The sequence below is a fragment of the Manis javanica genome, chromosome 9 (assembly GCF_040802235.1).
Source record: "Manis javanica isolate MJ-LG chromosome 9, MJ_LKY, whole genome shotgun sequence".
Lineage (NCBI taxonomy): Eukaryota > Metazoa > Chordata > Mammalia > Pholidota > Manidae > Manis > Manis javanica.
The window spans coordinates 100,897,368-100,923,134 of record NC_133164.1 but is presented as its reverse complement, the minus strand read 5'-3'; the positions used below and the strand labels follow the sequence as shown (position 1 = coordinate 100,923,134).

General features: G+C 46.5%; 1 protein-coding gene and 1 pseudogene across 3 annotated transcripts in view; both read left to right on the top strand.

Annotated features, from left to right (window-relative positions):
* Positions 1-5,375: 5,375 nt before the first annotated feature.
* Positions 5,376-25,767, top strand: part of ST8SIA5 (ST8 alpha-N-acetyl-neuraminide alpha-2,8-sialyltransferase 5) — a 57,261-nt gene continuing 36,869 nt past the window's right edge. The window contains exon 1 of one of the 3 annotated variants that reach the window (XM_073212997.1): positions 5,376-6,658. In XM_073212997.1, coding sequence (XP_073069098.1) covers positions 6,528-6,658 — 131 coding nt within the window. In that variant the 5' untranslated portion in view covers positions 5,376-6,527. The remainder of the gene's footprint in view (positions 6,659-25,767) is intronic. The other 2 variants (XM_073212996.1, XM_073212998.1) reach the window with 2 other exon arrangements.
* On the top strand, positions 8,019-16,182 carry LOC140843568 (gamma-glutamylcyclotransferase pseudogene; annotated as a pseudogene).

The following is a 25,767-nucleotide window of genomic DNA, read 5'->3' as shown; positions in this document are numbered from 1 at the left end:
CCTGCCAGCGGGGTGGGGTTGGGGGCTGCAGCAGTGGGGAGGGGTCTGATGCTGTCAGGGAAAGGAAAGATCAGCTGTCACATCCATGCCTTTTTCAGGCATCTCTGACTCAAACTGTTCTCTACCACCCACAGATGGGTTTCTCTAAAATGCAGATCTGATCATATCATTCCCCTATTTAAAATCTTGCAATAGTTCCATGGGTAAAATCCCAACTCCTCTCTGGCTCATGTCCACCCACCTGGCCCCATCTCCCCAGCCACACTGAGCTGACTGCACTGCATCTCCTACAGCCAGCCTTCGCCTGCAGCGCTCCTGCTCAGCATGCCTGCTCCACTCCATTACCTGGCTGAGGGTCCTTACCCCCCATGGTTCAGGTCAAACGCTACCTCCTCTGGATGCCTCCTTCTTGCTTCCTCTTCTGCCACATGCCTACCTCCCCACCTGTTGCCCCCAGTTTGGTTGAGTGGCACTCTTACCCACTATAGGGTATTGTCTACCTATCTTCTTCACTGCACTGTAAATTCCTTTAAGGGCTCAGTCTATGAGTTACTGATTCTCATTTCCCTGGCAAGTCCTGAAATACCTAACACATCCTAGACACTCCTGCCATGCCTACCAAATGCCTGGAACTTTTAGAACCTGAGATGGCAGCTAAATGACATATGTTTTGCTGTGGCCATGGTGTTTGGATTGGGAATCTCCCCTGATGCCTTAGAAGCAGACGGTCTTAATGGAATACTCATCCCTCTTCTCAGGTACCCAGGGAACATCCAACATTTCTAAGCAGCTATATTTATAGGGCATTCTTTTGAAATTCTAGCATAATATAGACCATCAACAAAACTGTCTAGGGGCCTGCAATGGATTAGAAATGAAGAACATTCTTTTAGCTGAATTCATTAGTACTCAAAGGGTGGAACCTGATCTATGATAGTGTTTCTATCCCAGGGCTTGACCTTTAAGGTGAGCAAAGAAAATTTCAGGTCCATTCTGGCCACGATGTCATCTAAATGTGTTCTGAGTAACCTTACTATAAACAGCACAGCTGATTCTGGCTCTCTATGGGAGTATGACAGAATCCGAGATGGATATAAATCTTTGGGCACTGCTAAGCTCTGGATGCACTACCGTAATGGATTAATAATAATAATAGTAATGTCTCTACCCTTTGGAACAAACTAGATACATTAGGGCAAATGCAGAGAGGAATACCTGGGAAGCGGTGCTAAGACAGACGGAAGGTGTTTTTCAGGTTGGAGAGATGAAGGCCAAAAGGTGACTTCATACCCTCATTCAGGATTATTTAATAAGTAAATTAGAACATGGCTCATACATTACAAGGGAAACTGAGCAAGGGGTTTAAATTCTAGTTCTATAATCATAATTTATTGAAAGTAAGACTGATGACATTGAGTCCAGTATCTGCAGCTGGCCATGCAACAGCAAACCCTGGCTGGCTGACTTACAAGGTTATTTCTGGGCGTTTCTGAGCAATGGCCACAAGACACCCTCGTCACAGACAAAGTGTCCCCCAAACCAGAAATTGGCCTCTTGAAGCCTGCCTTGTCAAAACAAAAATAAAGAGGCACAAGAACAGCTTGTAGCTATCACAGACTCCTTGAACGCATGGCTGGAATGTCACTTACATAATCTGGCGGGTTGCAGTTGTACGACGTGATACAAAACTTGGTTTTCTTAAACCAGTAAAAACCTCTAAAGGAATCCTTCCATTTTGCATTGGAGACAATACTCACAACATGAGTAATGCCCATCAGTTATCAGTAGCTCAGCAGATCGTGTCAGAGTTGACATTTGTTCTTGGCTTAACTGTGAGTGAGTGTGTGTTTTAAACAATGAGGCAGCTGTTCCCCTTCCTGGCAATTAGGATATAAAAATGGTGTTCACTGAAACTGGCATAATGGTCCATTTTCCATGTGTTTACTCTTTTGTTTGCAAGGCCTTCTGAGGGTTTGCTGCAATTCTACCATCAGAATATAGATTGGGCTTAAAATGGAACCTCGAACCATGTTCAGAGCAACTACAGGGGCTACAGACCTCCACGTTTCAGTATCGTCAGTGTCTGACTCCACCGCAGATACCTCTTGATATGAAGACAGTCAGATTTCAAATTTAGGATTAATTACAAAAGCAATGTCAGCAGAGGTGCCCTGGACTATTGCTCATTGTTTGCAGAGTGACCCAAACACATCGCATATAGACTACTGCCATGATTTAACGGGGGCTGATGTCAGCATCAGTCTTCACTGCCAGCTCATCCCAGGGACCTGGCCACTGAGGAGAGTCAGCATCCAGGGTTTAAAGTGGCTGCTTTCCTTGACTACTTTGGCTCTTGCTCACTGAGCTTTTACTGTTAGATTAGCCAGTTAATGTTAGTATTAGAGAGGGTGGGAACCAGTTCCTTATGAGGTCATGGCAAGTCTGAAAAGAATGCTTATGAAAAAATGACATCTCTTTGGAAAACTGGCAGAAGTCCCTGAAGCTGAACATACCTACACTCTATGACCCAGCAGTTTCACTTCTAACTGCTGATGCCAAGCAGATATGCATGCATGTATTCACCAGAAGACATCACTGCAGCAACTACCCAGATGTCTATCAGTAACAGAATGGATAAATAAGTTGTGTTTCAGGTGCAACGATGGCCAATATACAGCAATAAGATCGAACAAACTATAACTGTATCTAGAAACTAGAAACTATTTAAACTAGAACTGTTGCACAAATTACCACAAACTGAGTGGCTGGAAACAATACACACTTACCGGCTCACTTACATGTTATGGAGGTCTTCAGCCTTGGCAGGGTGTAGTGGGTTCTCTGCTGAGGGCCTCACAAGCTGGAGCTCCGGGTCCTCTTCCAAATTCATTCAGGATATTGGCATAATTCAGGTTCTTTTTTATGACTGGAGGCTTAAGGTCCCCCATTTCCTTCCTGCCTGTCAGCCAATCTCAGCTCCTAGAGGCCATCTGCATCTCTTGCACGTGGACTCCTGTCTTCGAAGCCAGCAAAACTTCCTTCGAGTCAATCTGTCTCATACTTCAAATCTCTTTTATCAGGAGGAGATCATAAGAAGAGAGCCCCTTTGAAGGGCTCGTGTGATCAGGTCCCCTGGGAACACTTACCAGATCTTAAAGCCAACTGATTTGGGCCTTAATTACATATGCAAAATCCTCTTACAGCAGCACCTGTATTAATGTTCCATTGAATTGAGTAACTGGGAGAAGGCCTAAGTACGTGAGGGTGTAGAGTAGGCAGTTAGACACCCGCAGGAGGGGAGAAAGGAGGGCAGCTGGCCACCCAGTCTCCACCCAGGGTCTGCCCATAGACTGCCCTGTCTCCCTCAGACCAAACCCTTTTGCAGTTCAGCACAAATTGGTAAGCAAAAGATGAGGGCCCATGGGACCGTCCCTATTCTGGAGCACGCGCACTTAAGAAAGACTTGTTCCTAATGACCCTGAGGCCACCATAATATCATTATATCTTTTACATTATGGTTTTGGCCACACCGTGGGTTTTCCTTCCACGCTCATGGGAAGAATGAACACAAACTTGTGCAGAGGCTGAAGCGAAGGGAGCAAAAGATAGTGTGAGAATAATAAATGTGGGGAGGGAGCCAAATAAACTGCCAGAAACAGACACAATGTGAAACCCAGCAAGAGGGTACCCACTCTCCTAGTCAGCCTGCTTCTCTGTCTCTGGAGTGTACTTTCCTTCCACTTTGCCAAATAAACCCACTCTGCGGCTTTACTCTCCACCATTTTCTCAACAGAATTCTTTCCTTCAAGGAGCCAAGAACTAAGGAATTCCACAATCCACCTCCTATTAACAAGAGGAGGGGGAATCTTGGGGGCTTTTTAGAATTCTGCCTACCATGCACGTGCACACCAACATGGATGAATCCCACAATCAATGGTGATTGAAAGAAGTCAGGCACGAAAGAATATATAATGTATGCTTCTATTTGTATAAAATGCAAGACCAAGAAGCACTGATCTTTGGTGTTGGAAGTCAGAATAGTGGTTACTCTTGAGCACATAGTGGCTGGAAAGGAGCAGAAGAGGCTCTTGGGGGCTGATAACGTTTTATTTCTTCATCTGTGTGCTGGTTGTATGGGTGTGTTCAGCTTGTGAAAACTCGCAAACTGAACGTTTTTTGAATAATTTGTATTTCTTATTTTTAAATAGATTGATTTTGTTTTTCTAGGGAAGTATGTGCCCAGAGACAACTATCCGAACGGGTACCTGGTGAGGGGTGGAGAATAAGTCAGAAAAGAAAGAAAGTGAGAGTGCATGGCCTGGAGCCACGATGACGTGTTCCTCATGAACTCTGCAGGTGAGGGCTGGCTAGGTGACAAATTAGTAACTGGGTAACTTGGACCTGTACGCAGGACCCACTACATAATCTGTGTGGCCCAGTGCAAAGAGAAGTGCAGGTGTCTTGTTAAAAAATTTACCAACAATTTGAAGACTGACCGAGTGGAATATTAAGCCAAGGGTGCGGGGGAGGGGTAGGCACTGGCCCCATGGCCATGAAGCCAGCCCTGCCTGTATGTATGGGGAAAGAGCCACATCTCTCATTCCAGAGTCATCTTGTTAGGTGGGCTACTTTGGGCAACTAGAGCTTTGATCGTTTCCACTGTAAAATGAGTTAGCCAGAGGCCAGGAGGGGCTAATTCAATGAACATATGCAAGGGCAAGCACTTTTTGGTGCGAAAAACACCAAACAAATATAAGGATTATTATAATAATGGATCTAAATATTAAAATGAGCCTATATATTGAAATAAATTTTAAATTATAAAAAATTATGTGAATATAATAAATATATATCAATATAAATGTTTGTGTTATTTCTTTAATTGGTTAAAAAGCCTACCTGCAACCTTGTGGATATTTTTGCTACATAATCTGTGGCTAGCACAGGGTCCACTTCCACCTTGTGAATTAACATAAATTCCAAGTTACTGGAAAATCATGAGATTTACCCGTGTGTTCTTTCATCTTTCCAATTCAAAGAGTAAAACTAAATGCCAAGACCGGATTATTGGAATCTGGCCGCTTCCCCATCAAAATTATTTTTCTTGTTGTGATTTGAGTTTTGGTTAAGTTCGGAGCTGAATCCCTGACCTGACTCTAGAACCTTCCCGAGTGGCTGGAAGGCCTTGGGAAGGGGCGCCCTAGAATCATCCATGGAGGGCTCAGTGGGGAACGCCGCGGGCACGTGACTCCCAGGAGCGCGGAGACTGTGTGTCAGGAGGATGGGGAGGTCGCCTGGCGTTTGGGTGGGGCAGGAGAGGAAAGAGAACATTTAGGGGTTAAGATTTCTGAAAAGGCTTGACTTTGGCGTTACTGTGTTTATTTCCCCTGAAGTGCACTGTGAAGCACAAACCTTTCCAGATGTAGGGACTTAATAAAGATTTTGGGGACCGTGGTGCCCGATGGTGCCGGCTGCCGGACCTAAGATTTACAAGCGATTCCAAGGATGAGACAAGGTCCCAGTGTCTCGGTGACAACAAGGTCTTTGACGAACAGCCGCGAGCTGCAGTTGGGGAGGAGAAGGTCTGTGGCCGGGACGTGGAGCCCCTGAATGTCCTCCCTGCAGGAGTTGGGCGCCCCGGGCGCGGGCAGGCAGCCTCGCAGGCCATCTGCATGACGGAGCTGCGCGCGCCGTCCTTGAAGGGCTGCCCGGCTGACCTTGCTCCGCTTTCTCCAGGGAAATCTCCCAGAGAGCGCGAGGACGCGCGGCCACCGTGGCGACTCAGTGCCCTGAGCACCGCCTGCCAATGCTCCCCGCCAGCAAGCCCAGCTCCGCAGCTGCGGCTTCTCCTTCCTACCGCCCCCTTTTACAATTCCAAGATTCAAACCCGTCGTTCTCCGCTCCATCCCTCCCCCTCTCCACCGCCCTCCTGTCATTTGTCAGACTGTCCGGGTGCTTTGTCCCCCACCTCCCATCTGCAGAACTGAAGGCCAACCTGCGCGCTCCGTCGCTGCGGGCCGGGTGATGGGACGTGGCCCGCCGGGGCGAAGCGCCGCGCAGAGCGACCACGCTCCGGGGCCCGACCGAAGGGGGCGCTGCGCGGCGCTCCTGGGCGACCGACAGACGGTTCCCGGGCCCCGCCTCCCCATCGGTCGTCACCTCGGCGGGAGGGGCCCCCCCGGGCTCGGGTCACCTGGCGTCGCCCCTCCTCAGGGACATCTGCGGCTGCCGGGCCCGGGCACCCGGCGGGAAGAGCATCCGGAGGGAAGGCCCGGAGCCGCGGCCGAGCTCTCTGCGGGCAGCCCTGCCTTGTCTGCCGCCCTGGGGCTGGCGACGCCCGGATGCCCCCTGTGCTCGCCTCGCCAGCGGGAAACTTTGTCCCTCGAAGTCCTCCACCCGCCTGACAGCGCGGAAAGGCGCCTGGTCAGCCGCGCGCTACCCGGGGTCGCAGAGCCCCGCGCGTGATTGCGGGGGCACCCCGGCGCCCGGCGCCCGCCGCGCCCCGCCGTGCGCGAGCGGCCGCCAGGATGCGCTACGCAGACCCCTCGGCGAACCGGGATTTGTTGGGAAACCGAACTTTGCTCTTCATCTTCATCTGCGCCTTTGCTTTGGTGACCTTGCTGCAACAGATCTTGTATGGCAGAAACTACATCAAGAGGTAAGAAAAGTCTGAGCGTAGGTCGGGGCGCGCGGAGCCGGCGGGGACAGCCCCCAGGAGGCGGCCGCGGCGTCGGCCCCGCGGTCCGCGGGGCGAGTGACGGTGGGGTCTGCAGTTAGCCACGTGCACTGCCGCGTCAAATTTGGGTCTCCGAGCTCCGAAGCGCATCTCTCCTCTCAGCCGGAGGAGACTGCCTGCCCAGCATGGGCCCGAGGGGCACGGCAAGTTTGCTCTGTTGTGAAAAAAGGGGGTCAAGTTGGAATTCCGAGCGACCAAGCTGAATGGTCGAGGAATCCATTTGAATGCCTCAGCAGCCACTGGGGTCAGATCCGTGTCCAAAATACAGTGCCATGGCCATCCTGAGAGGGGAGGGGGTGGGAGTAGTGGGCTCAAAACCGGGTAGCATTACCTCTGGAGTACTGAACTTTTTTGGAGGGGGAGCGCTTGGGGGAAATAAAACGTATTTATGTCACAGGAGCCTCAGGTTAGGTGGGGGTGATAGTGGACAAGGACGATGCGACAGGGATTGTGAATTCATATAAACCAGTAAACCACTGGATCTGTGAAACTCCCAACATGATCCCTTCTGAAACAGATGGATTTTTCTCATCCTTACGCAGAAGGTCAGAGCTGCAGCAGAAGTTAACCCGCCCCTCAGCGGGCTCTCTCCCACCTCACCCCGTCCACTGGCAAACTCCGTTAAGGGAAGGAGTAGTAGGAGGTGGTGCACAGGCTCAGCCCCTGTGTGTGTGGAACCGAAATGCCAGCTGTTTCCTTCTGCCCGCTCTTGCTGGCTGAGAGGGATCGCTTCGGTTTACTCTGCCTGGTTTCAGGGCTGGCAGAGTGCTGCCCTAGGAGACACACATGTCAAAGCTTCGTTTGGAAAGGGCCCCCCTCTCCTTGCTGCTGGAGGCTTTTCCTTGGTTGCCACTGTCTCCCCAGGCTCACTACCCCTTCCCCCAGGCTGACAGAAAACAAAACGCGCTCTTTTCTAAACTTACAAATAATAAAACAGTTGTTCTTTTCATCTTTTAGGTTCCACATCAGTCATTTGTGCCTCCAGTCTGGGCTGCACGTGGGGGTGCAGGGTAAACGTTGCAGCTGGGTCTGGGGCTCACAGGAGGAAAGCCAAGCAGTTAGGCCACTTCCTCATCCATGCCCAGAGCTGGGGACTGAGGCCCCTTGTCTGGGACATTTGCTTCTAGCCAGATATTGCTCCTGACCTTCCCAGACAATGTTCTTCCCTGGTTGAAAGCAGCTGATGAGCTCTGCATGGTGCTGGTGGCTTTAAAGGACATTTTCAGTGTCTGGGAGCCCATGGGGCCTGCCTCCTCTTCTGGTTACTGTCGCACCCCCCACGATGACCCTGTACAAGGACAGCTGGGCCCCAGATGGCCTCCTGCAGCCCTGCTGGCCTCCACCTGCTGCATTTGCACTTCAGCAGGGTAGCTCTGGGTTCCTGCCCCCTGCTGGCCCCTACCTGGACCTGCTGGGCCCAACTGGATCCCTGCTGCCTTGTCGACCGCGGGAACATATCAGTGCCCATGGCAAATGCCAGCTGGACTGCTAACTGCTTGCTTCCTGGTCTTGGGTAGATGGGCTAGCTACCCCGATTTCAGCAGGCATACCAGTTGCTTCCCATCCTCCTTCACACAGAGACCCTGAACCCCTAAATAGCAGATGCTACCTTGCAGGCCTCACTTCAGGGACTTGGGTTAATCCAGTGAAGCAAGGAAAGCTTGTATATACTTGATCCTGGAAGGGTATTTTGGGGGTCTGTAAAGTAGATGATACGGTCCTGGTATTGGAGCTTGGAATCTATTTGGAGAAACAAAATGACCACAGATGAGAAAGGCAGTAAGTGTTAAATTGTCTGAAGTAGGATAGAGTAGTTAGGAAAGACTGCCTGGAGGAGATGGACCATGAGTGAGTCCTTGAAGGAAGCGTAAGATTTGGATAAGTGAAGGGGAAGGGCACATCCAGAACTGAAGAGGACAGGAGAAAAGGTGCAGAGATGTGGCCCCACCTCCTCTCTCACTCCCATGCCTTACCCAGTCCATGCTGCCAGCATGTGGCTTAATCCTGGTCAGTTCTTCAGGGAGGCCCCCCCGACCCTGACCCAGGTTGTAGCTGCCACATGGGTGCACCCCTAGCACCTGTTCACCTATCTTGTTTCCTACACATATCACAGCTGTAAGGAACTGACTTGATGGGGTTATTGGTCTGTCTCCTGTCTAGAAACACTCAACACTGAGTGTTCCTCAAGCAGAGGTCCTGGGGCCGCCAGTTTCAGTATCACCTTCAGGGTGACTAAAATGCAGATTCCAGACTCTCGGGGGTGGGACCCACTACCTGCCTTTTTAACAAGCTCCCCAGGTGATTTTTGACATGCTTCCCCTGCTAGACCTCTAGTTCTCATTACAGGACAGTGTTGCCCCTAGGCGATGTCCTGAGACATTTTTGGTTTTCGCATTGGGGATGAGGCCAGGGGTGTGGCTGAAGACGCTACAGTGCAGTTTACCTTTCACAAGAAAGGACTGTCCACGAGAAAGAGTCAGTAGTGCTGAAGGGCAGAAACCCTGGGCTAGACTGAAAGTGCCCTAAGGCAGGGATTCACTGTTTTGTTCCTGGCTGCAGCCGGAGCATCAAAGGTGGTACCTGTCACATAGTAAGTTCTCAATAAATATTGGATAATGGAGAAATGATTGAAAGTAGTGTGCATGTGCGTGTGTGTGTGTGTGTGTGTGTGTGTGTGTGTGTGTGTAATAATTGGAAAAGACACTGTGAAGAAATGGATCCAACTGGTATAAGGGGGAATGTCAGGAATGAGGACAGATGTAACGTTGGGTCAATAGCTCCCGTGAAATGCTTTGTGGATTGGGAAGGACAGTTTGAACTTGGTTCATCTGGCATAGGGAGCTGCATGTGGTCTCTCAGTAGGGTACTGACAAGATAAAAGCCTCTAGGAAGGAAGGTTATCTGGGCCTTGTAAGGAATGGTTAGTGAAGGGAGAGGCTAACAGGCTATTGTCACAGCCTGGTCTGAAGTGAGGAGAGCATGATGCAGGGGTAGATCCACTTGGGACTGGGGGATTCCTGAAGGCTGTCATTCTTTGCTTCTGTACTGAGCTAGGTTGAAATATCCAGCAAAGCCTCCACTGTTTGCCGCCTCAGACACAGCTCACGGGCCCAAAGATGGCAGGATATTTCCAGTGAGATTCAGGGACAGTTTACACCAGAAGAAAGTGGAGGATGTGAGTCAATGTATGCTCTTTCTTTGGGCCCCCAGCCTCTCCCTGTGCTGTTTAGTGGGTGCTTCCACGAGTGCCCATTAGGAGCAGTCAGAACTCTGGGGACCCCTCTTGCAAACACCCCTGGTGGTCAGGAGGGGAGATGGTAGGGCAGGGCAGATGGCTTAGTGGGCTCCTTGTCTCCACGGAAGAAAGCGCGCACTATGTGGTTTAGGAGGGAAAGGCAAGAAACAAGCTATGAGGTTTGCCCTTGATGTTCTTGGCTTCCCCATGCCTGTTCCTTATGGAACAGAGATTTAATGAATATTTGCTATACACTGAACACCACACTCAGTGCTGAGGACAATGGAGTGCAAGATGGACACAGTCCAGGGTCCCCAGGTTGCTCTCGGTCTATTGGGAAGACAGAAAAGCACCTAATGCATACATAACACACTGGAGGTGTGGGCAAGGGGCTCCAAGGATAAGAAGGGAGCCACAGAGAATCAGGATGGCTTCAAGGTATATGGAGGCATTTGAAGGAGGTCTTGAAGAAAGGGGAATGGCTGATAGGAGGAGGTGATGGAAGGGAGGGGGATGAAACCCAGCTTGAACAAGGATAGAAATGTGCAGAGGAGAGCTGAGTAATTCTTTGTAACTCAAGTATTACTGCTGTGCAGGTGGGGGCAGCGTGAAGCAGGCAGAGCCAGATTCTGGAACTAATGTGGGAAGGAAAGAGGGTAACACGTTTGAGTCTGGATCCGTTTAGACACTACAAGGAGGTCCACATGAAACTACCCAACACTCCGTGGAAATGAGCTCGAGAACTGTGGGTGAAGAAGAGTCAGGTTAGTGATGGAGATTTTGTGGACACCAACCATCAAAATCAGTGTTTTTCTGACTTTCATAATTGTTATCCACAGTAAGAAATATGTTACACCCAGGGCTCTAGAACACACTCACATACACATCCATCTGAAACAAACATCTTGTGAAACAGTATTTGGCCTATTACAAGGCATGCAGTTCAATATTCTCTATTCTACTTCCCTTAAAAAATAAATTTAACCTTAAAAAGAAAAGAAAATCTGATACATGTTCCAACATGGGTGAATTGTGAAGACATCATGCTAAGTAAAATAAGCCAGACGCAAAATGACAGATATTGTATGGTTCCACTTTTATGATAGAGTCGTCATATTCAAACAGACAGAAAATAGAATGCTGGTTGCCAGGGGCTCAGGGAGGGCTTGGGGAGGGGAAACAGGAAGTTAGTGTTCAGTGGGTACAGAGCTTCAGTTTGGGAAGATAAAAAAATGTTCTGGAGATGGAAGGTGGTGATGCTTGCACAGCAATGTGGATGTACTTAATGCCACTGGATGGCACGCTTAAAAATGGTTAAAATGGTAAATTTTATGTTATGTATATTTTAAATTCACCCATGTAAAGCATACAATTAAATGGCTTTTGGTACACTCACACCCATTGTGCATCCATGACCACAGTCAGTTTTAGAACATTCTCATTACCTGGAGAAGGAAATCCTCTGCCTGTCAGCTGTCACTCCTCAGTACTCCCATTCCTCCCAGGCATGCACGCACACACTAATGTATTTTCTGTCTCTATAAGTTTGTTCTGGACATTTCTATAAATGAAATTATATGATATGTGGTTCAGTGTGACTGGCACCTTTCACTAAGCATGATGTTTTCAAGGTTCATCCATATTGTAGCACGTATCTGTATTTCATTCATTTTTATTGATGAATATTCTAATTATGATATACAACATTGATTTATCCATTTTCCCACTGATGGAAATTCAGTTCTTTCCTTGTTTTTGCTATCATGAATAATGTTGCTGTGAGCATTTGTGTACAAGTTTTTGTGTGGACATGCATTCTCGTGTCTCTTGGATATACAACTGCAAGCGGAGTTGCTGGGTCCGATGGCAACTCTGCGTTTCACCATTTAAGGACTTACCAGACTGTGTTCCAAAGTGGTTATATCATTATTTTTTACTCCAGCAGTGCATGAAGATTCCAATTTCTCCACATTCTTGAAAACACTCATTATTATCTACCTTTTTGATCATAGCTATCCTAGTGGTTGTGAAGTGGTATTTCATTGTGGGCTTGATTTTGCATTTCCCTGATGACTAATGATGTGGAACATACTTTCCTGTGCTTATTGGTCACTTGTTATATCTTCTCTGTAGAAATGTCTATTTCAGATCCTTTCCCCATTTTTACATTGGATGACTTGTCTTTTTATAAATGAGTTGTAAGAGTTCTTTATAGATTCCAAATGTATCAGGTATATGATTTGTGAAACATTACTTTTCTTGAGGGGTTGTCTTTTTGCTTTCTTCGTCATGTCCTTTGAAGTATAAAAGTTTTTAATTTTTATGAACTTCAATTCATCTATTTTTGTTATTTGTTGCTTGCACTTTAGTTGTCATATATGAGAAACCGTTGCCTATGTCCAGAGTCACAAAGGTTACTCCTATGTTTTCTCCTAAGAGTTTTATTGTTTTAGTTTTTATGTTGAGGTCTTTGACCCATTCGAGTTGATTTTTGTATAGGGTGTGATTAAATATGATTTTAAAGGGAATGATGGTAAACTGTCACCATTGAGTATATCTGCTAATTTAAATAGAGATCCTCTAATAGATAAAGAAGATTCCCTTGTAGTGTGCTAAGAATTTCCATTTTGTTTTTATTGTGTTTGGATATTAATTTTATCAGAAGCTTTTTCTACATCTATTGAATGATAGTTTTTCTCCTTCAATCTGTTTTTTTTATCAATATTTCCCTCCTTTTTAAAAAAATTAAGTGTCATTGATATACAATCTTATGATGGTTTCACATGAACAACATTGTGGTCAATATTCACCCATATTATCAAGTCCTCATCACCCCCCGCCCCACATTGCAGTCATTGTCTATTAGCACAGTAACATGCTACAGAGTCATTATTTGTCTTCTCTGTGCTGTCCTGCCTTCCCATGACCTACCTATATTGTGAGTGCTAATTATAGTGCCCCTTAATCCCCTTGTCCCTCCCCTTTCATAACTGCTAGTCCCTTCTTCACGTCTGTGAGTCTGCTGCTATTTTGTTCCTTCAGTTTTGCTTCATTGTTATACTCTACAAATGAGGGAAATCATTTGGCACTTGTCTTTCTCCACCTGGCTTATTTCACTGAGCATAATGTACTCCAGCTCCATCCATGTTGTTGCAAATGGTAGGATCTGTTTCTTTCTTATGGCTGAATAGTATTCCATTGTGTATATGTACCACCTCTTCTTTATCCATTCATCTACTGATGGACACTTAGGTTGCTTCCATATCTTGGCTATTGTAAATAGTGCCGCAGTAAACATAGTGGTGGATATGTCTTTTTGAATCTGAGATCTTGTTTCCTTTGGGTAAATTCCTAGGAGTGGAATTCCTGGGTCAAATGGTATTTCTATTATATTTTTCTAGAAAATTTTCAAAAAATTAAAAATTTATTGGCACACAGTTCATAATATCCTCTACTATATCTGTTACATCTATAGCTTTTTCCTTTCTTCATTCCTAACATTATTTATTTGTTTCTTTTTCTATTTTTTAGAATGATCTTTGTTAAATGACCATCTTTTGGCTGTGTGGATTTTTCTCTTGTATTTTTGCTTTCTATTACATAGATTTTTATGTTTTGGTTTTAGTCTAGTATTCTTTTTCTAACTTATTAGGTTGAATGTTTATATCTTTAATTTTCAGTCTTTGTATTTTCTAATGTAAACTTTTAAGGTTGTAAGATTTCCTCTAAATACTTCTCTACTTATGTCCTTTAAGTTTGGGGATGATGGTGATGATAACAGCTCAGAATCATTCTGCATTTGCTATGTGCCAGGTACTAGTCTAGATGATTTACATATTAACATACCAAATTCTAACAACAAGTAATAGATACTTTTGCTATTCTCATTTTTTTATAGATGAGGAAACTGAGGCCCAGGGATGTTAAATAATTTGTTCAAGCTCATACAGCTTAAAATATTTTCATTATCTTCAATTCCAATTATTTTCCAATTTCTATCACGATTTGTTTTTTCATTCATATTTAGAAATGTTTTTAAATATCTAAATACTTTCTTTTTTCATTGTATCTTTTCTGAATTTTTAACTCAAATGCATAGTGGTGAAAGGATGTGGTATTTATGATGCTGACTCCTTGGAATTTGATTTTCTTTGAGGTCTACTGTGTGGTTTATTTTCATATAAAGTTATTACGTGTGTTCTTGAGAAAATATGATTCTCTTATTATTAGGGTTGCTGTTCTTACATGTCTGTTCAGTCAAATGGTTTTGCATTCTTCAATCTTCTGTGTCCTTATGGATTTTTATTTTTGGTCTGTTTGACCTATCCATTTCTAAAAGATGTGTATTGGAATATTCCTCTGTGACAGTAGAGTCACCAGTTCCTCCTTGTCAACTCTTACCTTACATATATTGAAGTGATATTATTAGGTTCATACTAGTTTAGATAGAGGATCTTCTACTGAACTGAATCCTCTATTATAATGTATGATTTTATTTCTAGTAATCCTTGGAGTCTTAAAGTCTATTTTGTCTAATGTTAATTTAGCAAGACTGCTTTCATTTGGTTAGTGTTTGCTTGCTCCAACTGTTTCTTTTATTCCCAAGATTTGTATGTCTTTCATCCCATGTCTATGTAGCCAGCATATAGTTACAATTTTTATATCTGACAGTATCTTTTCCCTTAAAGTTTAGTGTACTTATATTTATTCTGATTACCAGTGACTTAAGGATTTATTCCTATTATCATACTTTGTGTTTTTTTATGTATTCTGCTTTTTCTCCCGTCTGACCTTTTGGATTGTTCATGTTTTCCTGGCTTTAGGAGGAGGTTTCCAATGAGACCTTCCATGTTGGGTAGGCACAATGGCCATTACAGGGGAAGCATGAATCATGGGGGTTGGCTGACACCCCGAAGTCAGCTGCTGGCTTTAGAACTCATTTACTACTTCTTCTCTTGCCAGATTATTAATCCATTTACACATATTTTAATAGTTATTTTAGTGTTTTGTAGTGGGAGATGTTGCAGAATGCATTCCCTAGAAAGAGACTGAGCCAGAGGTTAGAGTGCGGGATATTTATCAAGAAGTGTTCTTGATATGCATCTCTGTGTTTATTGCTGCATTATTTATAATAGCCAAGACATGCAAGTACCCTATGTGTCCATCAGTAGATGAACGGATAGCGTTTTCCCCTAACTCAGAGGCGCTGGTGTGGCAGCCATTGGACTGAGGTCACTGGTCATCCTCTGCTCACTCCCCTTCTTCCAACCCTGGGGCTATGCAGACATCTGGTAGGACAGGGCGAACTTGGGCTCTGAGGACCAACGGGGCCAAGAGGAGAAGAGTTTTTTGTACTTTGCTTATGGCAGTAGCCTGCTGACGGAGCGAATTCACCTCCACAACCCCGGCTATATTCAGCCGTGTGGCGTGCCTGCAGGATTTTAAGCTTGACTTTGGTAATTCCCAAGGCAAAGCAAGTGAAACTTGTCAGGGAGGCAAGAAGGGGTTAAAAGTGGAACATATGTCCTCATAGAAGTTAATGTTTACCCTCAAGAAGGAAAAGAAATAGCCTGTTGAAGTCATCAGATGAAAAACTTTGAGAGTGCACCCCATCACCCCAGTGTGAAAACTTCATTTGCTTGGGTGCAAGAGAAAGGTTTGCCACTGGAGTATCAAAGAAGTTAAATGCAATAGAAGCAAATGACTACAAAGGAGAGTTTTAGAAGAAATTGAAGATATTATCAAAAAGGAAGAAACAAAAACTCATTAGAATAGAAAATATCTACAGATGTTTTCCCTATGTGCTAATATATTTTTTCACATTTAGAACAGGCATCTGGGATACATCTATCTTAATGTATTTTCAGCAATGCTCTAAAAGCATCTCTCACTTGAGTAATTCCTCATTTTCAGAGTATAAAAAAGAAACTGGTTTAGGAGTTAGACAATTGAAAAGGGGGCCGTGAGGCACTGGAATGCATGACAAATGGATGTGGGTACTCCTTCTGTAAACACTTAAAGTTATTTTCTTGAGTTGATCTGAAGTATATTCTTGCTCTGTGACAAAGGACAGATTTTTAACTTAGGGATGGTGCTGGTGAATTGCTCTGGTCTGGGAGGTTTTTTTTAATCAGCTTAAAAAGAGCAAGCAAACTACACAGACAGTTGCTAATAAATTTTTTTGAATAAAAAAATAGATGATTGGATAAGAAGATGTGGTGCATATATGCTATGGAATATTATTCAGCCACAAAAAAGGAAAGAAACCCTGACATTTGTGACAACATGGATGAACTTGGAGGATATTATGCTAGGCAAAATAAGCCAGGTAGAGAAAGACAAATGCCATATGATTTCACTTACATGTGGAATCTAAAAACAAAACAAAACAAGATGAACAAAATAGCAGTAGACTCATGGACACTGAGAGGTGACTGGTGGTTACCATGGGGAAGGGGTTGAAGTAGGGGAAGGGGATAAAGAGGCACAAAATCTCAATTGTAATGTAAATTAGTCACAAGGTTGAAAGGACAGCATAGAGAATACAGTCAATAGTTCTGTAACATCTCTGGATAGTAACTACACTAGTTACAATGTACATAACTGTTGAATCACTATGTTGTATACTTGAAACAAACATAATATTGTATATCAACTTACTGTATATACTTCAATAAAATAATATCAAAAAAAGAAGAAATGTTCTTGGAATCAGTACCTCAAGAAGAGAGAAGAGGAAGTAAGATTGGGCGGAAGGAGAAATTGAGCTGCTGTGCAGTCCCAGGGAAGGCCTTAGCCAACACCATAGGGAGCCCTGAGGTTTAGGCTTCTCAGGGAAGGGGAAGCCAGGCCTTAATATGTCTATATTGACAATCATCAGATGTGGGATGCATCCAGAGGAAGGCATAATCTTTGCCAAGGTAGTTCTGCTCACATGCAGCAATTCCTAGAGGGCACTAAGAGCTGAGAGCTGGCAGCCCTTGGTACCCCCAGCAGGTGGGGAAGGAACCCTTCACTGTTGAAGGGGCACCTGCCACAGAGGGCGTTTCAGTCTGCCATTTAACTAGAAAGGGAAGTCCATGCCTTCTCCATTCCCCCCTCCCGAAACAGGTCTCACCCCTATGATCAGTCTGTTCCTGAAGTCCCACTCCTAAAAGTGAGCCTCCCTCCTGTCAGCCAGGGGTCTTTTACACACATCACATCTGTCCTGACTCTGTGCCTTTACCCACACTGTGTCCCCACCTGCCGTGCCTTCCTGGCCATCTTTCTGCTAATCCAAATCCTGCTTCTCCTTCCATTCTTAGCCCACAGTGTTCTTTACCTGCTCTGAATTCATAACGCCCATGCTGTCTGTATGCCCTGTCCTGTGGCTTCTGTGTGACTGCGCAGTGCGCAGGAGCTGCTGCTGTGCCTATTCATCCTACCTGCGCAGAGAGAACTCTTCTCTCCACCTTCCTCTCTCCTGTGCCTCGAGGGTACAGATCTGGGCTGCCTGCATGTAGGTGGTGCAGGCCTGAGACTTGAGGATATGAAACTGGGTCAAGGAAAAGTACAACCTGACTTTGTGCTGTATGTGAAGGCTCTCCTCACTGAACCAACCCACCCTGAACCCGGGGGACCAAGCCTTCTGTTTGCCCTGAGAAACAGGTACCACCCCATGATATGGGGTCCATGGGGACTGAAGGGTCTGGCTAAGGAGTGGTCCTTGAGGGTGTGGGTGCTCGGTAGGAGCTGGGGTGTAGACTGTGGCTGGTATGTGTGCTGTGCTGGCAGAACAACTTGACAGTTCTGCCGATCAGAGCAGAACTGAGCACCTGCTGCAGGGCTGGGAGTAGGATGGGGCAAGCAAGGGAGCCACGGGAGGGACAAAATATAAAGAGGCTTCTCTCTTGGCTGTTGGCAAGCCTGAGAATGGGTCCGCCTTCAGTGTCGTGCCCTGGGCGCCGCGCCTGCCTTGCCCTCACCTGGACCCTCGCCTGGACCCTCGCCTGCTGCGTGCCCAGCCTGCATAGGTGGCGGACGCCAGCTTCCTGCCTCCCTCCCCCGAGAGGTCCCTCAGAGCAGAGCGCTGCCCTATCGCTCTTCTCCCTTGCCCATCTCTCTACCTCCTACCCTGTTCTTTTTGACATTTATACTTCCAGGGAAATTTTACCCTTTAGAGGATTTAGTGTTTCCTCTTTGATTTATCCAGGCCTTTACACTTCTCACTGAAAACCTTCTCATCTAATAATTCTCTAATTTAGCTCTTAACCCTATGGGGAGCCCCACCCCCCACCTCACACACAAAGAGGTGAAGGATTGTTAGGTTAATATTCATTATTAGCATTCATTAAAGATTCATCAAGTAGGGTCTGGCCTAAGCAGATAATCCTAAATAAGGATTACTTAATTTAATCCTCACAATAGTCCTGTTAATCCTCATTGAATACTCAGAGAAGGTGAGTAATTTATATAAGGTCACATAGCTTGTAAGGACCATACAAGCAGTATTTTACTTATCTCTGAATTCCCAGGACCTAGCACAGTGCCTGACATTAATTGTTGAATGAATGGATGCACACAAAGGGCATCTGAAGATTTTTTTCAGTAGTTCACAAACACCCATTAAATGCCCATTCAACTTTGTACTAGGGGAGAGCAGATGCAACTTCACAAAGTTGCATTTGAGGACCACTGGACAAGGTTGAGGATTTGAATAGAGTCTTGAAGGAAGAATAGGATTTTGCCCTAGAGGACTGGAGAGGCAACCCCAAGGGTATTAGTCAGCTAAGATTGCTGTAACGAAGCACCACAAATTGGGTACCTTCAATAGAGGGTTATTGTCGCACTGGTCTGCAGGCTGGAAGTCCAAGATCAAGGTGTTCGCAGGACTGGTTCCTTCTGAGAGCTGTAAGAGAGGGGCTGTTCCATGCCTCTCCTCTAGCTTCTCGTGGTTTGCTGGTCATCTTTGGTGTTCCTTGGCTTGTAGATTTCTGCCTTCATCTTCATGGCATTCTGCCTATGTATACGTCTTGTCCAAATTTCCCTGTTTTATAAGAACACCAGTCATTTTGGACTTGGGGCCCACCCTACTCACATCTGCAATGACCCTATTTCCAAATAAGGTCTCTTTCAGGGTACTTCAGTATAAGAACTTAGTAGTTCAACATACGAATTTGTAGGGACACAGTTCAGCCTATAGCAGTCAGAGGAACTAGCGGGAGTTGGCAGTGAAGTGCTGGGAGGCTGGCTGGATGGGGTTCCACAGGTTTGTTCCTAACTCAGAGGCACATGTACACACAGGATCTTGGACATGTAATATGATGGAGAAAACAGAACCAGTGGTTGCTCTTGACAGAGAGTAGTTGGAATGACTGCTTGGATGAGGGCCCCGCTATGTCCACACAAATCCATGCCCTCTGGTGAGATATGGGGCCCCACTCTGCTCTCTGCGGTATACTGTTTGGGACCTGAATGACTGAAGAGAGTGAAGGCTGGTGTGCACCCCGTGTCCCTCCCTTACCTGATGTTATTTGAATGGCCTGGGATGCCCACTCATGTGGCCCTCAGGGGATGTTGGGCAGTGGGGGTCTGGGATGCCTGGCCAGGGAGCAAGGCATTTAGATGTGGCCTGAGCATACTGGGTTCCTCTGGGGTGCAGTGGCTGGGGGGAACCTGCTAATTATGCCCATCAGTGGGCAGGCATCTCCACCTTAATGTGGAGGTGGGAAGGTCCAGGTAGGAAAGGAGAGGACCTTCCTGACCACCCATGCTGGCTCCCTTTGAGGAGGGCTGAGGTGGGGAGGGCCCTGCCCTCCAGACTTCTGGGTGGCCCAGCTGAGTCCTTTGCTCCTCAGAAGACAACACTGGGAGCCTCTTCCTCTTAGATAACTCCAAGGGACCGCAGAGAGGTGGCACTGCTTCTCTGAATTAATGCCTCATCCCCGACTGCTTGCTCCCGGCTCACTTGTTCCCGACCACACGGACCATCTTGCCAGCCCCTGAATAAGCCAGCATATTCACACCTCAGGGCCACCGCAGGAGCTGGGTCTCTCTGGGGCTTTCTTCCTCAGGACTCATCTGTCCCTCCTCAGCCACTTCATGTCCTGCTCAGATGTCACCTTCTCAGAGAGGTGACCACCCTGTGTGACTACCTCTCACCCACCCCAACCTTCTTATCTTCCTCACTGACTTTCATTTTATTTCCACAGCACTTTTCACCATCTGACACAGGATATATTGTGTCACTTATTAGCTTATTGTCACTATATCTGTCTCCCTCAATAGACATTAAGTGTAACTGTTAGTGTGTTTACTGTGGGTCCCGAGCACCCAGCCTGGCATGATTGTTTGATAAGAAAGAATAAAATATAAAAGATAAAGGTTGGATATATATCCATACATAATAAAATATAAAATAAAAACAGCCTGAATGGATAAAGGGAAGATATCCCCAGTCAGCTGTGAGGTTGCATGCAAGCGATTTGCTCATTAATAATAGAAAAGTGGTTAGACATTTTATTTCACAAGCTTGGTGTGAAAGAAATGGTTCATTTCCTTCTTCTTTTTAATTGAAGTATAGTTGAAATACAATCTTATATTGGTCTCAAGTAACAACACAGAGGTTTACCAGTTACCCACATTATTAAATCCTCACCCCCACTAGTGCAGTTACTATCTGTCAACATAGGAAGACGTTACAGAATCATTGGCTGTATTCTCCATGCTGTACTACCATCTCCATGACCAACTTACATTATAATTGAGAATTTTTGTGTCCCTTTATCCTTATTTCTTTTAATTAAAAAAAAAGACTAAATCTTACCTAATAGCTGGGAAACTCAGTTTATCATTATCCAGGCTCTTTCCCTCCACCCCCCAGGGTTGTGTGGAGGTTTTGAGGGCTCGTGTGGAACAGCTGGGGGACTCCCAGGCCACCCAGGCCTCAGCCAGTGTGCTCACTTGGTCTGGAGGCTTCTAGAGCCCTGCACCAGCCTCCTGAGGTACCCTGAGCATCAGTATTTCTGAGGCCCTGCTGTCCATTTAGAGGGGGACATGGGGGAGGGACTCCAGACTGCCAGGTTCCTGGGCTTGAGGAATTTTCTGCTCAGTGAGGTCTCACCACTTCTTCCCAGCCCTCCCCAGGCCCAAAGGTCCTCCTGCCTCCCTCCAGGAAGGCCTTGCACGATTTCTTGAGTGAGCTGGGAAGCTTTCAGCCCCCACAATCCACATGGCCTTGAAGTAAGAGGATAAAGAGGCCCCACTACCTTCTTGGAATGGGGGAGGGAAAATACAAGTGAATAATTCAATAAATTATCCTCCCATGAATTTTAAGTACTGATGTTTTATGAATGATTTACTTCTTTTAGTACTATTTTTTCAGATGGAGATGACTGCCTTGTAATAGCAGTTTAGCCTTTGTGTTCCTATAATGTGCTTCAATGAGTGGGAGGGAAAGCGGTGGTTACAGGCTGGGCTCTGGATTTGCACTCCCCTGGGCTTCCTCTCTGGGTGTCTTTTGTGCTGGTGCGCATGTGTGCTATGCAGGAAGAAAAAAAAAATGCTGAGGGTTGCTCCCTAGTCCCCAAGAGGGAAGAGGCCAAGGTGTGCTGCATGCAGCTGACTCCCGGGATGGGATCCAGAGTAAGTCCTGAACTAGGAATGAGGGCTCCTGTGTTCCAGGTCTGGCTTTGCCACCAGCTGGCTGATAGGCAACTTTCCACTCTGTGCCTCAGTTTCCTCAGTTATGTTGAGGACTGCACACTCTTCCTCGCTCACTGGACTGGGGTCAGGATCAAGCAAGAGGCTGTAAGTGGGGGTCTCCAGGCTGTACACAGCCTGTAGACTGGTGCATGTGGTCTGCACAGTGTTTCAAGTTAGAATTCTTAGGCAACATTTAAAAATTGGGAAATTCAAAATAAAAGTCTGGATTTTCCAACATCTCTTAGAAAACAAACAAAATGGAAACACAAGGACTAACTTCTTATATGTCAACAGTGGGCTGGAGTGCAGGGTACCTGCGCTGGCAAGCAGAACACACAGTCCTCAGTTCTTGCTGCCCCTTCTCTCTCTGTCCCCCCAGGCGCTTGACCTTGTTTCCTGGTGGAAGTGAAGCATTTGTGGGAACACAAAGTATTAATGTACAGTCGGATTTTTATCAGATGTTTCAGCCAGGATGTGTTACAGGTTAAAAGAACCAAGGAGAGTAAAGATGATGACTTGTTGAGGGAAAATAAGGGCATTATTCCCTGACTTTAGAGATTAATGTCATAGGATGAGAGTGGCCTCTCATGGGGCTCTACCAGGAAGGTAACGGCACCATGTTCTTGGTGGCCCACTGACTGGAGACAGTTGATTGAAGGAAAAGAGGTGGATTTAGCTTTGTTCTTGGATAAGACTTGGGTCAAGGAGGGCTTTCAGATGTGCTTCTGCAGCCACTTCTGCCTGCTGATCCTTACGGTCCCTGGTCTCCACGTGGGCCTGGGTTCCTCTGATGGGGGAGGGGGAAGACAAGAAGCCACGGACTGGGTGACCCACACAGCGGATCACTAGTCCCCTGAGAAGCTTGGGTAGCAACTGTTAACCTGGAAAGGTGCATGAAAATCTCTGGAGCAACTCTGCCTCTCAAATCTCAGCATAAAAAAGCTGCCCCTGCGTTATCTTCCTTGCTGTTTCTTTTGGTGTTAATACCGGCTCTCATTACCACCACGCCTCCTGTTTGTGCAACACAAAAAGAGTTACTGGGAGGCTTTTGCATCTACAGTCTCTTGCTTGAGAAAGTCTATCACTCACTGAGGACCTACTGTGTGCCTCCAGTCTATAAAGGTGTCTGGGATTGATTTTATTATTATTATTTTATTACTTTGAGTTTACATTGGTACTACTGTTTGATGTGATTGTAAAATAATACATGTTTGTTGTAAAGCTTTTAAAAAGGACGGAGAAGAAGAAAGAATAGGGGAGAAAAAGTCCCTCATCATACCGTACTCAGAGACACAGTAGCTTTTGGATTTCCTCTAAGTGTTTTTTTTAAAAAAATGAGATCATAGTAAATTTACACATTCTAATTTTTGTTTTACTGAAAGTCAATGATTTCTCCATAACATTTAAAATGACTTCATAGATATGATGTTTTGGAGGCTACATGGCCACCTGTCATAAAGCATCACCCAGTTCCTTAGCCTTTCCCCAATATTGGGTATTTTGGATGTTTGTCTATTAAGAAGAGATTCCAGATAATTGTCTGGTTCAAACCCCTTTGTGATGTTGATCGTTTCCTGAGGATCAGTTCCTAGAGGGGGAGCATTGGAACCAAAGGTATAAGCGTTCGTAAGCCTTTTGATATATATTTCCAAATTCTCTTCTAGAATGGGGATCGATACCAAGGACCAGGCCTTGGTATTAACATTATATATATTTTGCCAACTTGATAGGTTAAAATGAGATTGAACCCACACCAAAATTTACTTTGCAATTTTTGAAAAGGTGTCAGATTCAAAAAGTGCGAAAGGGTATGGAAATGGACAGTAAGACTCCTCACTTTGTTTACCACGCACTTGGTTATTTTCTTTGGAAGAGAACATTTGAGTTACGTGTATTTAAATTCTACATTATTAGATTTAAGCTTTTATATGTTTCCTAGCATTTATATGCCTGCTCTTGTGGACTCTTTATATCTATAGGTCAAAAGTTATTCCTCCCCTTTGACAGGTGAGAAAACTGAGGCTTCAAGAGGTGAAATGCCAGGCGTGGCACAGGTAGCAGACAACGGGCTGTGAGCTCTGGGAGGGTCTCTATCTGGGAATCTTTGAAGACAGGCAGCAAAGCTCTGAAGAAAGTGGCCACCTTCAGGGCCAGGGTTAAAGGAGCATGGCAGTTGCAGGCATTGGTGACTGTGAGGTACTGGGAATGCCTTCTCATCCCTCAAGAAATTTCTCCCTCGTCAGACAGGTGCTGCTGCCTGACATTCTGCCACAGGCTGCTTAGCACCTGGTGGCATCGGCTTCTCACTGAGAACCGGCAGTTTCTGAGGTGAGCCCTGCAGTGCCAAGCCGAGGCTGGCCCTGCCTCCTCCCCATCCCAGGCCAGCTCAGACCCCCTGGCACTGCTTCCCTGGAAGCCCACCTCCTCCCCTGGTGCACAGGTGGCCATTTTAAAAGAATAGACTGTCACTTCTTGAGAGTAACTGCAGTGTCCCCTAGCCCCCACGAAGGTAAGTATTGGTTGAAAGACAAGTACTCATTCTTTTGCTATAAGTAACAGATCAGTGAGTAAAGATATCTTAGGGACAGGGAGTGGCCCCTGCGGCCCTTCAAATCATGGCCCTCCCTGCCTGGTGCCTGCCTTTAGCATTCCTAAGATCGCCCATCATAAAACCTACCTCTTGGGGTGAGAGTTCAGGAACATCCTCTGTGTTCACAACCCTTTTGCTGCCCCCCCAGGATGGTTTGACCCAGTGAGCAATCTGGACTGTGTGCCCAGCTGCCCCCTGCCCCCATTTCTGCCTCTTTTCTGGAACAGGTGAAAACCTCCAGCTCTAAGGTTCCTCAGGGGGGGAGAACCCTGGGAAGGGAAGCATTCAGGATTCCCGAGTGGGGGACCCTAAAGGCACCTGAGTCAGCCTTCTTTCCCTGCTCTGCTTGCTTAAGGGACCTCGTGTAAAGCACTTTTGTATCAGCTTTAGACATAAGGCCTAGTTTCTTCCCTACAAAGGACTGTAAGTGTGTAGGAAGGACAAAGCACACTGAGAGGCAGGCGAAGGGGCGCACTGACTAGGACAGCCCGAGCGGTGCCAGGGGGTAATTATACCAGAAAGTGCTGACCTGGTCCCGAGGCAGCCCGGGGGCTGGGCTTAGTGGCTTAGGGAGGGCCTCAGGGAAGAGGAGGCAGTTTAGCTGGACCTTGAAGGTTTGGGTGGGATTTAGGTTTGTGGGGGCATGGGGCTAGGGTGGGTGGGGAATGCCGTGGGGGCTCCTGAAGCTGAGGTTTGCGTAAGGGTGCAGATAAAGCTCAGGGCAGCTGCTGGCAGGGCCCCTGAACTGCGGGTTCAGAGCCTTGCCTGGAACTGAGCAGTTTGAACAATCCGGATGGGGAATGTATGCAAACCAGGAGACCTGCTAAGGAGGCTGCTGCCTTCTGTCCTCTACTCACCTGAAGAATCTAGAAATGACAGTGGCTTCAGTTTCCCCTACAGGGCCTGAGGAGGCCAAGGCCTAATGCAGGACCTTCCTCAGAGGTGGCCTGTGAGGATGGGATGCGGCTTTCCTTGTGTCCTAGGGCACCTGGACAAACCTGTGATCTGGGCTGCTCATGTGCCCCATGGGGTGGAGCGCTCAGTGCTTGGGTCCTGGGCTCTGACGTCAGAAAACCCAGTGCCCCACAGATCCAGGCTTTTTTGGCCCAGCCTCCCTGCTGATTCTGACATCCAAGTGGGCAGTTGTGGACACCTGGCCCCAGACCAGCCATACACCAAGGCAGGTTGTGCCCTTCCTGCTCCCAGGCTGAGCCTCCTGCTGTGGACTGGAGCAGGTGGGGAGTGAACCAGCAGCCACTGAGCAGTGCAATGATTGAGCACCGCGTGTGCAGCCTTCTGCTAGTTGCACACCAAGGGGCCCTCCTGGGTGGGCCTCGAGGGAACAGCTTCTCTGTGATAGTTTTGGTCAAGGACTTTGGAGACAGACACCCAAGACAGTTCTCTTCCATTCAAAGATGGGAGCAGAGAGCTGTGGAGACTTGACCAAGGTCACTCACCTCATTAGTGGCTGATCTGGTGGGCCAGATCCCAGCCCCAGCAGCCATCACTGTCCTGTTCCCTTAT